Source organism: Arvicanthis niloticus, chromosome 10, assembly GCF_011762505.2.
Source record: "Arvicanthis niloticus isolate mArvNil1 chromosome 10, mArvNil1.pat.X, whole genome shotgun sequence".
Classification (NCBI taxonomy): Eukaryota; Metazoa; Chordata; class Mammalia; order Rodentia; family Muridae; genus Arvicanthis; species Arvicanthis niloticus.
This window is the reverse complement of record NC_047667.1, coordinates 19312180-19327516: the sequence shown is the minus strand read 5'-3', so window position 1 is coordinate 19327516 and position 15337 is coordinate 19312180. Positions and strand designations below refer to the sequence as shown.

Here is a 15337-nt window from a genome sequence, read left to right as displayed (position 1 = left end):
TGCATATATATACATGTATATATACATATATGTATATATATACATATGCATATATATACATGTATATATACATATGTGTATATATACATGTATATATATACATAAGTATATATGTATATATACATGTGCATATATATTCACACATTTTTAGTGTGTATGTACTATATAGTATGTATGTATCTATACATCTTCATGTATGTGCATGCATATACATTTTTTGCATGTGTTTATACACCTGCATATATTCATTTTTATTTATTTATACATTGACACATATGCTTGTTAACCCCCACACATGATATTTTTGGTCCTTTACTTTGATCCTGTAGTCTATTCATAGGTCAGAGATTAAGGATACCTTTTGTTCTCTTTCTCTTTCTTTCTTTCTTTCTTTCTTTCTTTCTTTCTTTCTTTCTTTCTTTCTCTCCTTTTCTCTTTCTTTCTTCCTTCCTTACCCTCACTCTCTCTTTCTTTCTTCCTTCCTTCCTTTCTTCCCAACTTTCCTCCTTTGTGTGTGTGTGTGTGTGTGTGTGTGTGTGTGTTTGTTTTTTTGAGACACGGTGTCTCTGTGTAGCTCTGGCTATCCTGGAACTCACTCTGTATATCAGGCTGGCCTCAAACTCAGAGATCTGCCTGCCCTCACCTCCTGAGTGCTGAGATTAAAGGTGAGTGCCACCACTGCCCAGCAAAGGATCTCTTATATATATGGAGATTCATTTCCTTGTGACCTTATTCTGAAATTGCAGAAATAAAAAGTCTATATTGCACATCATTTCCTTCTATTTAAATCTAACCCTGCTTTGCTCTTAAAGCTAAAATGTTTTAAAATACCTTTGGCATAGAAGGGGATCAAAGGTTGAGTGAGACGTGATGCTCTTTCTGAGAAGCCAGTGTATAAACCTGTTTCTCCAACCGGGTTGCACATCCTTTGCATCTGGGGTCTGGGTTTTGTTTAATTTAAATGTGTGACCAGGGAACTTTTGGGATGAACCAAGTCTTCAGCCCAAAAGGAAAGTTTCCAGGGTTCATCTGTTCAAGGCTTGTCTGTCTTCCCCGTTAGTTATGTGGTCCTGCCTGGTAGTTTGAAGTGTTTCACTTCGGAAAAGAGGTTAGTGTGGGAAGCACAGAGATGCTTGCCCACTTCACAAAGTGGCACACAAGAGTCTTAGTCACTTGCATCTCGAAACTCACCCCTGTCACTTTCTGGTGTGACCCTGGTGAAATTCCCTGATGCTGCCAGGTTTGGTTTTCTTAATTTCTCCAACAAGGCTAATGGCATTTGGTAGGCACTCGGATGGCATTCAGCACATTTTCTTTTCTGTTCACAATAAACACTAATTTCTGAGCCCAAGAGGTTGGATGCTTGGCCCTGTCCAGGACAATTGTACAAAGTGGGTCACTACACTGACTTTTATAGGTTAAGGAACTGAGACAGAGCCATTTATGAGTCACACTTGTTTGAAAACAGGTCACTTAAGTCAGAGTATTCAAAAGGCCCGCTTTTCTAAAAAAAAAAAAAAAAAAAAAAAAAAAAAAAAAAAAAAAAAAAAAAAAAAAAAAAAAGGGTCTTTAAAACCGTAAGAGGCCTGTGGGTACCTCCTGTAAGTTTCTCTGATCATATTGCAATTTCTCCTTTAATTTTATTTAAATGCACAAATCCAGCTGTAGAAGCAGCAACAATTTACAAGTAAAAGACATTTTTCCAAGACACTACCTTGTTCCTAGCTCGCTGCCTCTTAGACTATGACTGACGGGTTCATAAACATCCATGAAAATGCTTTATGCTTAAATAGGACCACATATAATAAACCCTTCAAATCTGAACAGCCTTGAGCTAAACCATGTCCTTTGTCCTTCTTTCCTCCCCTGCCCCATTCCTTCCACAGTCAAAGCTCACTGGAAGAAACTTTCTATCCCGTATTCACGATGGAAACACACCCGGGTCCAGAGGTTGAAGAGACCATCCTTTAAAGATATCATGTATTTTGGAGTTCACAGGTCTGTTTTTCCCAGAGAGGTTTTTCACGTCAGCTTTTTTATCCTCTGAGCCAGGCACCTTCATGCAGTAATCCAGGAAGCCACTCGATCTCATTATCTCTGTGTACCCCTTCTCGCAGCCACAGACCCCGCCCTACAGCACAGAAAATACATCTGTGGTTACATAGAAATTGTGAAAATAAATAAATAAAGAATTATTCAAACATCAGTGAAATCACTTAATATTTGCCTTTATCTGTCTTGTAAATCCAGGGGTTTCAGCAAGTGTTTTACTAAATGGATAAAGATCACATCTATAATTCAATTTTCTGCATCCCAATGTCAGCATTAAATAACTTGCCAGATCTTTTTTTTTTAATTTATTTTTATTATTTATCTATTTAATTATTCTACATATTGATTTTCCACCCCACTCACTGCTCCATCCTGGTTATCCCTCCCAGCATCTCTCTCCCATCCTCTCTCTCCCTTCTTCTCTGAGTGGGTGGGGTCTCCCGAGTATCCCCTTATCCTTTGCCATATCTTTCTAATGTGCTTATAATTCAGACTTTTTTTTTTCCAAAGATGATATCATAGTTCTCTGAGAGTAGGGTGTATTAGTATGGCATTTCTTCTCTTTTAGAGATGCTTATGACATTTTATCAAAGTTTTATCTTCAACTTTCCCTCCCTAGTTTTGGACACCAGCCCATAGGTTTCAGCTTTCCCATCTTACTGCAAAGAAAAGCCACTGGTCTATGCAGACTTTTTTTTTTTTTAATTAGGTGATACCCGAGTATTGTCATTACCTCAGATACTCTATGCCTTTATCACCCCGCACCATTGGTGTTCAACTAGTCATGACAACTGTTCTGCTGCTAGGAGGGAGGTCCAGGTGGAGGAAAGACACTTTATTGAAATCACATTTAGGGAAAAGATGTCATCTATCCATTTCCCTCTATTACTCTTCATTGTCATAACTGGAGTGTCACATTATAACACATCCCTGCCTGACACCATGACAGTGTGTCCTTTATATTTGCTCCTGAAGTTTCTGGTCACTTTCATGTATAATGAGTATCTTGGACAAGCTGACTATGATGAACGATGATAGACAACGGTTCCTATCTGTCTTGGGAAGTGAATCAGAAAGTAATTCCTCTTAGTCTAATAGACAGACACTGGAAAATTGGAGAAAGGAAGAAGGGTGTGATTATCAGTCTTTATGACTTTGCTGGTATGGCTCCTCACAGATAAATCACCTTCTGGTATTTTCTGAACAGATCTCTGGCTCATATAGCCACTACGGCCAATCCAGATAGTCTTACTGGGATCATCAGTTGTTGACTAAATTTGATTTTAAGGAGCAACATCTACTGAAACTGAATAAGGCACCTTGATATTCTACAAAAGGACAGCTGGCAGCCAGAGAAGCAAATGCTGTAACTAACTGCCCTCGGGTCAGTGCAGGACAAAGCTATAACAATGCCCTGTATTTTCAGTTGATGGAAGTTAACACATGGTGGTATTATTGAAGCCATCTTCACAAGATGGATCTCTATTCTTAGTGTGAGAAAAGAGCTGTGTCTCGTTAGTTGTATGTGCCAAGGGTTTAGGAAAGAGTTATTTATATTTTAGTAAGTGTCCATAAGGTTGGGAAAAGGCAACTTATATTTTGCAAACATTGTGAGGACAAATAAATTTATTTCTTTTGTTTTTGTACCTGTTTCCCGTAGACCTACCCATGTCTTTTCTATGGTAAAGAATTAACCTGTCTTGAACTAGAAGAGTCATAAAATATGATTGAGTGCCTAAATTATTTTCATTCCATTGTTTTTAGGATGCACACACTGCAAGAAGAAACCTGCTTCTTTAAGATATGCAACACAGCTTTAAAATGTTATATATGCATTGCAAGTAGTAAAGTCACTAATTACAGTACCATGTGCATGTGACGTTAGTTTCCAAGCAGAAGTGTATGGAAGAGATAGGGGAGAAAAAAACCAAAAATTCTGCTTTACAAAAAGGAGATATTTGCATGTATGTGCATCTGTACACCACACACATACAACCACCACTTACACACACACACAAAGCACACAAAGTACACACAGATATACACACAGAATCATACATACACACACACCCACACACACACACGCGCGCGCACGCGCGCACACACATGCACACACCACACATACATGCACACACACATGCACATGCACGCACATGCAAGCACACACACACACACACACACACACACACACACACAAAGACAAAGACACACAAGCTTTTTTTTTTTTCCAGTATGGTCATATGTTTAACCTACATTTTAGCAAACCTAAAACTCTATAAACATTGTAGTACAACAAATTTTATAAATTAAATGTTATCAAATATGAACAGCATGTGCATGTTTCAAAACAGCTCAGTTGTATGAAATGTTGAAAATAGAATGCATACATTAACTAAACCAGTTATTGGTAGATGGAGCATTAATTAGCTGAAGGCCGATTTGATAAGCTGCTGTCTTGGCAACTGTTCTCCCTCCAAGTGTCTCTAGATGGCGACATAGGCACATAAAGTTGCTGCCTAGCTTTAGCAGAGGTGCAGGACCCACACTGCATACATATATCACTGAAATTATAATGCCTGTAGGGGAGCCCAGCATGTAACTCACCTGCGTGCAGTAGGAGAAAGGTTTTTTGCAAGCTGGAATGCATTGCCGAATAGCAGCAGGGCGTGCCTGAGGGGAGCAGCCTCCTACAAAGGAAATACCACTGTTGTTTGCAGGTTTATCTATGATAATCGTATTTAAAAGTTTGTTCTTCCTCCTCATACTGGGGACATAGTTATTATTGATAACATCATTATTGTTTTATCATGGCTTAAATGCACACGACAGCCATGTGCTACAACCCTAGCTTCCTAATCACTTCAGGATGTGTTTAAAACGAGACGTTTATAGTGTCTTTCTGTGTTTAGTGGCATCGAGAGTCTATCACGGGTCTATAATTGAGGGCAGAGCCTGTGAGCACCCGATCAGTACAAGAATTGATGACATCTGTATATGGGATTATGGGTTCAAGAGTAGCAAACACAACTGCTTAGAGACTTGTCCCATGCATACATTGTCTCTCCCGTTTTGAGTAACCCAGCTACATACTAGGCTGATTCTACAAACTAAGTCACTATTACTCCAGAGGCCACAGGGCTAAGCATTGTGGCCAGGATATTTATATGAGCCAGGCATAATGAACATATATGGTCATATATGAACTTCCCCCTTTAGCATGTGTGTAGAAACAAAAGTGTAAAGTCTGGGATGAACAGTCTGATGTTTGGCACAGCACTTGCAGGTGTTATGCACATATCTGAGTAAAGAAAAGTGACGTGTGTCTCAACAGCCCGAAATCCATCCGTGCACTATAGTGGTTTTGCCTTCCTCAATTCAACACTGTAACAGACATTAAGCTTCAAGATAATTAGTTTGAGAAGTTGATGCACTTAAGGGTCGTGTTTAAACTGTATTCATATGATGTCAGGCGAATTTATAGGCTCTAGTCTTTGCAATGCAATACTTGTGAACTAATTACACTTTATGGTGTGGCTGCCAGCAAAAAACGCTTCAGGCTCAAGGCTATACAGGAAATGTCAGGCCTAGACATATCCAGGGAATGGAGCAGCTAAATTGTCACTACTGCTCAAAAAATAAGACAAATAACAGGCACCAAAATTCTAAACAAAAGAAGACAGGAAACCACTGCAGTCTAGGGATAGCACCTAGAGTTGAAACTGGTCATATGGATTTTGGTAGTGATGACCATATAGTACCAAACTATTTTATAATTGTGTTTAGGGAGAGGACATCCACTCTTCAAACCAGTGGTCTCCAGAGTGGATTAATCCACCTCACACAGATTATAGAACATGGTTTTGAGGTTTTAACAGTGAAATTAGGCTCTAGTAATATTTACCAGGTGATGCAGATGGCCTAAGCTTACTTGTCTAATGGTCTCATGCTGTGCACTGAGAAGGTCCATTGGGCCAGCATAGTCCACCACTGTGTAAGCCCTTTGCCCACTGTGGAGTAGGAGGCCTCTTTGGTTCCCGGGTGGGCGTGCTTAAAGAGTACTTAGTTTTAACAGCTTACAAAATGAAAAAGAGGTATCTCAAAATAAATTACTGTATGGATTGCACTATGGATTAATACCAATAATGTGAAAGCATGTGAACAGGAAAAGGGGGTGGCTGTGATTCTCCAGCTGTAGCATGCTTCTCCTAGCCTTGCATGAGGCTGTTTGTCAGTTGCAGTACTAAAGAAAAATCAATGTCAATTTAATTTGCTTTGACAAGAAGACATCAAAAAATCTTTAAAATTATTGAGAAAAACATTTGTACAATCAAATTGTACCCTCTTTTAAGAATAAGGAATCTTTCCTTCAGACTATTTTTAGGCATTAAGTAATTGCCCTAAGCAGGAAAACATTCAAAAGCAGCCTGCAGTGGGTAAACATGAACATCCATAACATCTAAATGTTTTTCGTTGCGTCATTAACAGAAAACATTTCAATTTTTAAAATTGTGTGTGTTGTCAACACTGTTAATCTCAGCTGCAAGGAAGAGTGGCATGAAGCATGTAGGACTGCAGCTTATGCTGAGTGGGTTCCTCTCAGTGTGCTTATAGACATAGCACACTGTTTAGCATTTTAGAGACCGCCATTTAAACTAGTACGCATCTTCTTCAGATTTATCTGAGATATTAATTCAGGAATATTTTATTGTGTTTGGCCTGATCTGTTTGGCTTATATAGTTTATTATCTCATCACAAGAAATTGTTGATTTCAAAGATGGGAGTGAGGGTCTAATGAAAACCTGCCATGCAGACCATCTAAGCCACCTGCTCTTCAACCTTGCTTCAATTTATAAGTGAATTCCTCAACAGACACACACTGTGAGAGCTTTTTGAAGTCTCCACATGAATCTTAGAAAGGAATACCTGTGACATTAAGGCCATCTGAACGCTGGCACCACACAGTCCGTTCATTATTGTTCCAAAGACTTGCTTTCCATATGTAATGATAACATTTGCCACCTGCAAGTGAGTATGAAAACAGTTATTCTATGATATCTCCCCTATCAGCCAAACGAGCATCAATAAATACAAGTCAAAGCACTGAAAGGTGGTCCTGGTACCTGTGCATGGTCGTGTTTCTAGAACCTGTTGGGGGCAGCTATCCTGGTTCTCAAAAGACTGGACTATGAAGGTCCTTGACCTAGATTGGCGGCCTGTGGTCTCGAAGCTTCTTCCGTCGATGCAGGTTAGCTCACACTTGCTCCACTCAGACCATGGGGTAATGTGGCAGTCTCCTGGATAGTCACATAGTGGACGGCAGGATAAACATTGTGAGTATGGGTGCTAGATATCAATGAGAGGAATGAAGCATGCAAGGGGGCATGCAAGGGACATGTGGTAGATGTGTAGGGACATGGGAAGGTCTAAATATTGACAGCTTTTCTGGTCTGAAAGTACTAATTCTGGTGAAATAATTTATAGTTTAATCTAGGTTAGCAAAAGAATGCAAAAATTGGATTGCCATACATAACTCTGCTCCAAGTCACAGCAGTTACAAATCGGGCATAATGTAGCTGCTGGGGGGGGGGGACACACGATCTTGGAGGAGTTGTTGGAAGAAAAATAGCACCCAGAATATATTGTATGAAATAAATCTACTTTTAGTAAGAGGAAAATAAAACAAAAAATTAAAAGGAGATATAAAGACTATAATGACTCAGATTTTAAGGGCCAGCGTAACATTAAAAGATGGATGGGCACAGAGACCATGGAATAGATTATGTAAGTACCCCATGCATAGGCACATTGAGTTGTCAATGTAAATCCATGGAGTAGACAAATGGCACATGACTTAAATATAAACACTTACATGTGAATGATGTACACTTAAATCTACATGTGTAAGTGCACACATGCATACACATACACTGTTAGGCAGTATTTTGAGACCTTAAATTACTCAATGTAAGCTGAATTGCATTGTTAGCATTAACATAAAACAATCATTTTATGTTTCTAGTAACGACCTTCACGTCTACACAGAACCTGACTGTTCAGAGTGAACTCACAGGGTCCTTGCCCCTCTCTTGCTGTGCTGTCTCCTAGGATCATCAGTCTCAAGATTCAGTCAGCATTCTGAGTGTTGGATGATGTGGAGACATTGCTGGACCAAACTGTTATCTAGATGCTGAATCCACTGCTCAGTGAGGCCAGTGAAATGAGATGGGATTCTAGTGTAGTTTTGTTTTCAAAGCCAGTGGTGCTTTTCTCTCTCTTTTTTCTTACTCAGTATCTTTCAATGTTACTATACCCACAGTTCAAGTGCATTAAATCAAATAAATAATTTAACATTGATATGATAGAGCTTTTTGAAGAAAAAGATCAATGTAAATAAAAAATAAATGAGATCACCATTGGGAGTGCTGCTTATCGCATACCTGGGCAAGGCACAGAGCACGGCTGCTTCAGAATTCCTTCTTGGAAGGGTACTTCTCCACACAGGGCATCCTCCACGTGGACAGCTGTGTGGGATATTGAACCATTGTGGACTACACAGGAAAAGCGGCGCACCTGGACTCCTTCCCCACAATCTCCACCCTAAGAGAAGAAAGGATGCCCCAAGAATTAGCCAAATACTCAGAATCTCAGAGTTTTGCTCCCCAAGGAAACTCTAAGGATACACAGTAGCTTCCTTCTTTTTAGAATTCCTTCTCAACTGTTGCCCACAAAGCATTACTGAATTTCAGGGGTTGACAGGGAAAGTGGGCATAGAAACACAAACACGTGCTTTAGAACTTATGTCCCCAGAATAAGACCATTCACTTGGTTAGAATTGCCAAAATGAGAGAAAAAATTCATAATTTGTCTCTGTATATGTGAGAACATAGTCTGATTGATGTACAGCCATCTCCCAGAGAACATGCATATCCCCAGGGTAGGAATTTCTCTTTAATTTTCCTAATTTTTTTTCTTTGCTGATTTTGGTCTTTCTTTTTTCACACGGATCAGGTTGGGATTCAAATAAAACTGATTTTTTTTTTCTCTGTTGCTCTTTGAAGTGATTTTTTTTTTAGCGTTGCATCTGTCCTGAGTAAAAGGCTTTGAGGATGTTTCAGGCTAGTGTCACACAGAAAGCCGGGCAATGAGGGACATTCATTTCTGTGAGTGCCTCACAGAAACAGAAATTGAGAGTTAAAAGGCTTGCTGGTTACTGAGCCCAAGTGTCTGGTGATGAAAGTTATCTTGTTCTTAAGGACAGGCAGACACTCAGGAGACGGGTATCTTCACCAGGAGTTTGATAAAGTGTTCATATCTCAGGAGGAAGTCCTTTGGAAATTTGGATGACTTCAGCTGACAGCTATGTTTCCTCAGCTATTCCTATGAAGCAGAGCTGGAGGTGGAGTTTTAATGTAATGGCTTTATGCCAGGATGCCAGTGGGGAGGATCCGTCAGAACTAAAGCAGAAAAGGAAGGAAAGCAAACCCAGGTAGTGTGCTACCTGCTGGATTCAGTGTCATTAAAAAACTGCAAATGTGTTGGGGTCACTCATAATATCTTCCAGATGTGACATCTCATGCCTCAGTACTACCCATAAAGGATAAAGAACCTGAGGTATGCATGGGGGAGGCATTTATAATGCCAGAAACTCCGTGAATCCTATGTTCACTGATCAACATTCTTCTGGTTGGTATCAGTCTTCCTAGATAACCACATTTAATTCATGTCTATTAAGTCCAAAAGCCGAAAGAGAGCTAGTTTCCTATTTCCTTTGGTTATTTTGATTACCCTGTGTGTCTTTTCTGTAAAGAGGCAGGGCAGTGAATGAGACTATGTCTTCATTTAGATGATAGATCCACAGCCCTCTACAGTAGAAACTTGCACTTCATTTCTTTCTTGGTTCTTCCTGTCTATAGAGGATAAATACTGCAGTGCCTGGACCTTGGAGACACTACAGCTCTTGCAGAAGCAGAAGTGCAAAAAGACAAAAGTGTCAGTCAAAGTAGTCAGGATACCATTGATTCTGGGCATGGAGTAGTTGTCTGTTCCCTCATGGGCCAGCTGGCATTGGCCAGGCATGATTGTACAAGCTTCAGGGCATCGAGGGAGCTAATGGTGGCTGCTAGAAAGAAAAGATGGCACAGACCATCCACTATGGTGCTTCCCATACAAGGCAAGTCAAGGATAATGATATTCAGTAGGGAGGGTTCGGTTAGCTATAGTTAACTGTGACCTAAAAGCATTAAATCCCAGAAGTAAACATAAGTGCTTAACTTGTGCCATTCTGAAGAACATGATGGGTTATTTCTGCACCATCCTGTCTCATGCAAGATGTGAATCTCCTATTTTTGAATAAGACCAGACCATTCCCACTGTCTATCTGTCAGTCACATGGCAGTGATCCTGGTCACCAGATCAAATATTGTGATATAATAATACCTGAGTTCTAGTAGGCTTTATTTACTTAATAACGGTCCTAAAGAACAAGGAACTAATGTTTGCAGTCTCAAGGGTCTATATTGTAGTTCTTGTCCTAATCACTTATAAGCTACTATTCTCTCAGTGTGTCCAACTTAGAAATAAACTTTATTGCAGGTGTTAATGTATAGGAAAATTATACTAAATGCTAGGTTCAATATTATCAGATTTCACACATCTTCTAGGGACCTTGGAGGGTAAATAAAATGGTCAACTGGTAAAAAATGAAAGTTTCAATTTGTGGGAATTAAAAGTGCAGTCATTTACAGCATAAAGGATCTGAGGCAGTATATAAATTGGTAATGCCAATTTATTATTTACAACAACACTTTATTAGACAATAAAAACTTAATACCAATTATGCTTAGTTGATTGAGGATTCTGTTCATGCCACTATAGCACAATACCTCAGGCTGAGGAATTTATAAATGATGGATATGCACTCCTCACAGGAGTTTAAGATATTCAAGATTAAGGTAGGACTTCTGCATGTCCTCAGAGGTAACAGGACAGCCCCTTCGGGTCTTTTATGAAGGTAGAATCTTCCAACCCCCTCTTACTGTTACCGCTTTTCTCTTATATTAGCAGATAGTCTTCAGTATAAGCGTTATGAAGAGCCCAGCAACACCATGGTAGTGTGAGATCCCAAACAGGATCCATCAAGATCTTATCACTGCTTCTATGGTTTCATTTGTTTATGAAAAGTGCCATAATTTTAGGCTCAACTGCCATTTTGGAGAGAAGTTTAATATCAACCCACAGTATAATATTAAAAACAAATGTTCAAATAAAAACTCACTGCCAAAAATGGAAAATAATAAGAATAAACTAAAGTTCCTTTTTGGTGAGGAGTGCTCCTTCATAACTTAGTATTTTGAAGATGGCTTTGCTGAATTTTCTAGGTACATTTGTGCAAATAAGTATTTTTATACTTGGAAACAAATCTAAAGACACTGCAGCAGATGTGGGCTTTGAAAGTCCTGATATCTTCAACTGAGGGGATGTATCAATGAGAGTTTTTTTTTTTTTTTTTTTTTTTTCCTCTCTTTTTTGCATTTCATCAGGCACTTGTGTAGCAGTGCAGGAAACAAGCCTGCACTGGGGAATCATCTTAAGAACCAAGATAAACAGTGATAGGCTCCTGCTGTGTATCCTGGGATCAGCCCATATTCAACCTTAATCTCTTACACTTTTAAGGACAGCTACCGGTATGAAAAGAAATCAGCACCAGAATGACACTTTCATTCATGAAGCAAGCACTCCCTTGTCCAGGATTTACACACTATGGTTGGGAGGCAGGCTGCAGTTTCTTGGAGCAAGATGGTAAACAGGGAGTGTTCCCCAACCCACTGCACTGCCTTTATTGCTGGGGGAGTTTTATATACATTGGATTTTCCCCTCTACCAGATGTGAATAGTCAAATGACACTAATAAACCCAACTACAGTTTCAGTCAAATACATTTCACTGAGCTCTTAATACTTAGGCACTACGCTAAGTGTTTTATATATGTTATTAAAAAAAAATATGAGCCTGCTTATCCTTTAAGTGAAGGAAGGCTACTGATTTGTTTGAGTAAATTTTATATCCAGCCACTTTCTAAAGTTGTTCCTTGACTATTTGCATCTACTGTATTGCTGGACCCTCAACCTAGATCTGACCTTAATACATGCATGTAATTAAACTGGTATAAAAGCAAAGAGGAGGAGGGGGAGTGGAATAGGGGGTTCTAGGGAGGGAAAATGGGGAAAGTGGATGACATCTGAAATGTAAATAAATAAATAAATAAATTATTCAATAAAAATTAAATAAAACAAAACATCTGCAAGAATGTTCTCCAGTTGCAGATTTGAGCAATTGAAGATTACAATTTTTGTAAAAATAAAATACCTCCAGACTGAACTTACATAGTTTTGTTTTCTTGTCATTATTTCTTATGGTATATAACAAATGTTTGCATGTCACTTATATCGTAATAATTAGCAAAACAATTTAATGAAGATACTAATGTATACAGATAAATGAAGATATAGGTTACATGCAAATACCACAGCAATTTATATGAAGGATTGGAGCATCTGGTGGTGTTAGAATTGATGGGGAGGGCATCCAGCATCCAGGAGTCAGTCTATTTGCTACTCTCAGAAGCTAGATAAGAAAATGATGCTTGGAGTGTTCAGATAATTGGCAAAGGTGGCGGCGGGGGTCGGGGGGAGACAGCTAAAACTTGCCAGAACTGTGAACTGTGTATTACTGTTGACTCCAGGATCTCAACTCTTCATTAAAAGACATCAGTGGTTGAGGAACTTAGAGCTAACAGGGTCTGAAGGAGAACATTTTTTTCTAATGTCTTTATATGAAAAATGGAGGCAGACTTATCACATTCACATTTGCAAGCCTCCATCATTGTTGCCTGACACTTCTGAAAGTCAAGCAGCTACTGACATGCTATTACCACCATCAGTGACAGACACCCAGTGGGTTAGAACATGCACGGACAGGGGAAGCAGGGAGATGTTGGGGAGAGTTAGTCTTCCTTTGTGTGAGAGGTCTGCATGTATTTTGATCAGCAATGCTAAAAACATAGCTATATATTTAAGAAAAAAAAAACACTTTAGTGACAAGATCCTGAGTATTTGTTTCACAAAGAATTAGGAGGCTTCAGGAAAGTCAGATCCATCGGGAACTCAGGACAGTCAGCCCAACGATTGTCCCCGAGCCTTTTCCCAGAGCCTTTTCTTTTGTGCCTTTGCTTTATTTATGGTTTTTTTTTTTTTTTTTTTTTTTTTTTTTTTTTTTTTTTGCTATTTTGCTTTTTAGGGACTGACTTTATGCATCAGATAGAGAAATGTGGCAGCTAAGAGTTTGCAATTATAGCGTCTTTATTTTATTTTTTGCTGTTTTTAAAAAAATTATTTATTTTCATATATTTCTTATATTACATCTCCACTGCAGTTTCCCCTCCTTCCTCTCCTGCCAGTCCCCACTCTCACCCTGCCCCCAATCCACTGTTCTTTCCTTTTCCTTCAGAAAAGGGCAGGCCTTCCAGGGATATCAACCAAACATGGTGTGTTGGTGTGTTAAGTTGTAGTAAGACTAGACACCTGACCTCATATTAAAGCTGGGCAAGGCAACTCAGTAATAGGAAATGGGTCCCCAAAGCAAGTGAAACCATCAGAAAAAGCCTGTGTTCTCTCTGTTAAGGAACCCAGTGAAAATACCAAGCTACAGAACTATAGCATATATGCAGAGGGCCTAGGTTAGACCTAGGTAGGCTCTCTGATTGTCATTTCCACTTCAGTGAGACCATATGAGCCCACATTTGTTGTTTTTTGGGGGGTTTTAATGTGGTATCCTTGACTGCCCTGGCTCCTACCATCTGTCCCCTCCCCTTCTTCCCCAGGAATCACTGAGCTCTGCCTAATGTTTGGCTGTGGGTCTCTGCATCTGTTCCCATCAGTGATTGCAGGGTCTTTAGCCAGCTTCAAATTGACTTCAAACTCGTCAGAAAGAACATTGACTACCCCTGTGTAGTTAAGTATCCAAGCATAAAGTGAACGCAGTAGAACATTGTACCAAGTACTGGTAGGTAAGACTCACCTTGTTCAGAATTTGAAGCAGTTTTGCCATTTCCCAAGGCAAAAGCCAACTCTTGTTCTCATGAGTCCCTGGGACCTCTAAATTAGTGCCACGGCAGGGAAGCCATTACCCCACACCCACACCAGTGCTTCCTTGGACTATGGTCACTGCTCATCTTTGTCTGTCAACATGAAAGTAACAGCTTCTATTGGGCATTTGCTCAACATGATCCTGAGAGTCAAATTGCTGGACTTTATCAAAGACTAAAAGGCTGCTGATACCTGAGAAGGAAAAAGGAAGGTGCCAAGGCAGACAGAACAGGAGTGCATGCTGGGTAAGACATGGAGTGTAGCCATTCTCTGTCCCTGCACCTCTCCCCTTTTCTCACTCTCCACCATCTGTTTTTGTTCATTCTTCTTGCCGTGGCCCCGTGATGCCTTCTTACACTCCTTATTTACTCTTTCGAAGTTGCCATAATTATAGGGGGGACCATTTTAACCTTTTTCTTGATTTCAGTCATTTCAGGTAACACTTCAGATTGCCAAAGACTTCAGAGAGATCTTCAGACAAGTAGACTTAGAGCTGTTAGGTTATTTCTGAATCCATCAATCTACATGACTATCTTATCTTCAAAACACAAAACAAGACAAAACAGGGATAGGGAACAAGAACACCACATCACTCTGCTCCTCTGAGACCCGTTAAGAAACATAGGTATTTAATTTTAGCAGGATTACCAAACTGCTCAACATGGCCATCCAGGCAGGGGCACTAAACATCTTTATGAGAATACTTGGGAGGTTTCTTAATGTGTAATCAAAATTATTGTTGCCTAATTAAAATATACTCCAGAATATGAACTGAAGGATAAACTACTAAAAGACAGAAATAAAGAAAATCAATGCACTTTTACTCAAGTGAGAAGCCAGAGAGAACACACAGTAGCAGATCTTTGCTGATCAAGCACAAGCTCAGGGTCTGTGACATACGATGATGTCACTAAGCATTTATATCTCAGGCCAATAAAAAAAGCAATTATTGAGGAAAGGGTAGTAACCTTGGTTAGTGTAATAATGTTAGAAAATAGCTTATACTTCCTTGTCATCTTCTGTCCATTTGCAAGGCACTGTCAAAGCTGAAAGTTAACAAAATAATAAGAAACATAATCCACTGCAAGCTGTGCTCTTTTACAGAGTCAGAGTTTTGCTTAATTAAAGAATTCTTTGATATT

The 15337-nt window shown here is 39.4% G+C and overlaps 1 protein-coding gene across 1 annotated transcript in view; it reads right to left on the bottom strand.

The window, feature by feature from the left end:
• Thsd7b (thrombospondin type 1 domain containing 7B) overlaps nt 1-15337 on the bottom strand; it is an 839715-nt gene that overhangs the window by 14505 nt on the left and 809873 nt on the right. Inside the window, exons 22-26 of the mRNA XM_076941097.1 lie at nt 8491-8650; nt 7174-7347; nt 6977-7072; nt 4657-4739; nt 1939-2131 (exon numbers count right to left, since the gene is read on the bottom strand). Coding sequence (XP_076797212.1) covers nt 1939-2131; nt 4657-4739; nt 6977-7072; nt 7174-7347; nt 8491-8650 — 706 coding nt within the window. The remainder of the gene's footprint in view (nt 1-1938; nt 2132-4656; nt 4740-6976; nt 7073-7173; nt 7348-8490; nt 8651-15337) is intronic.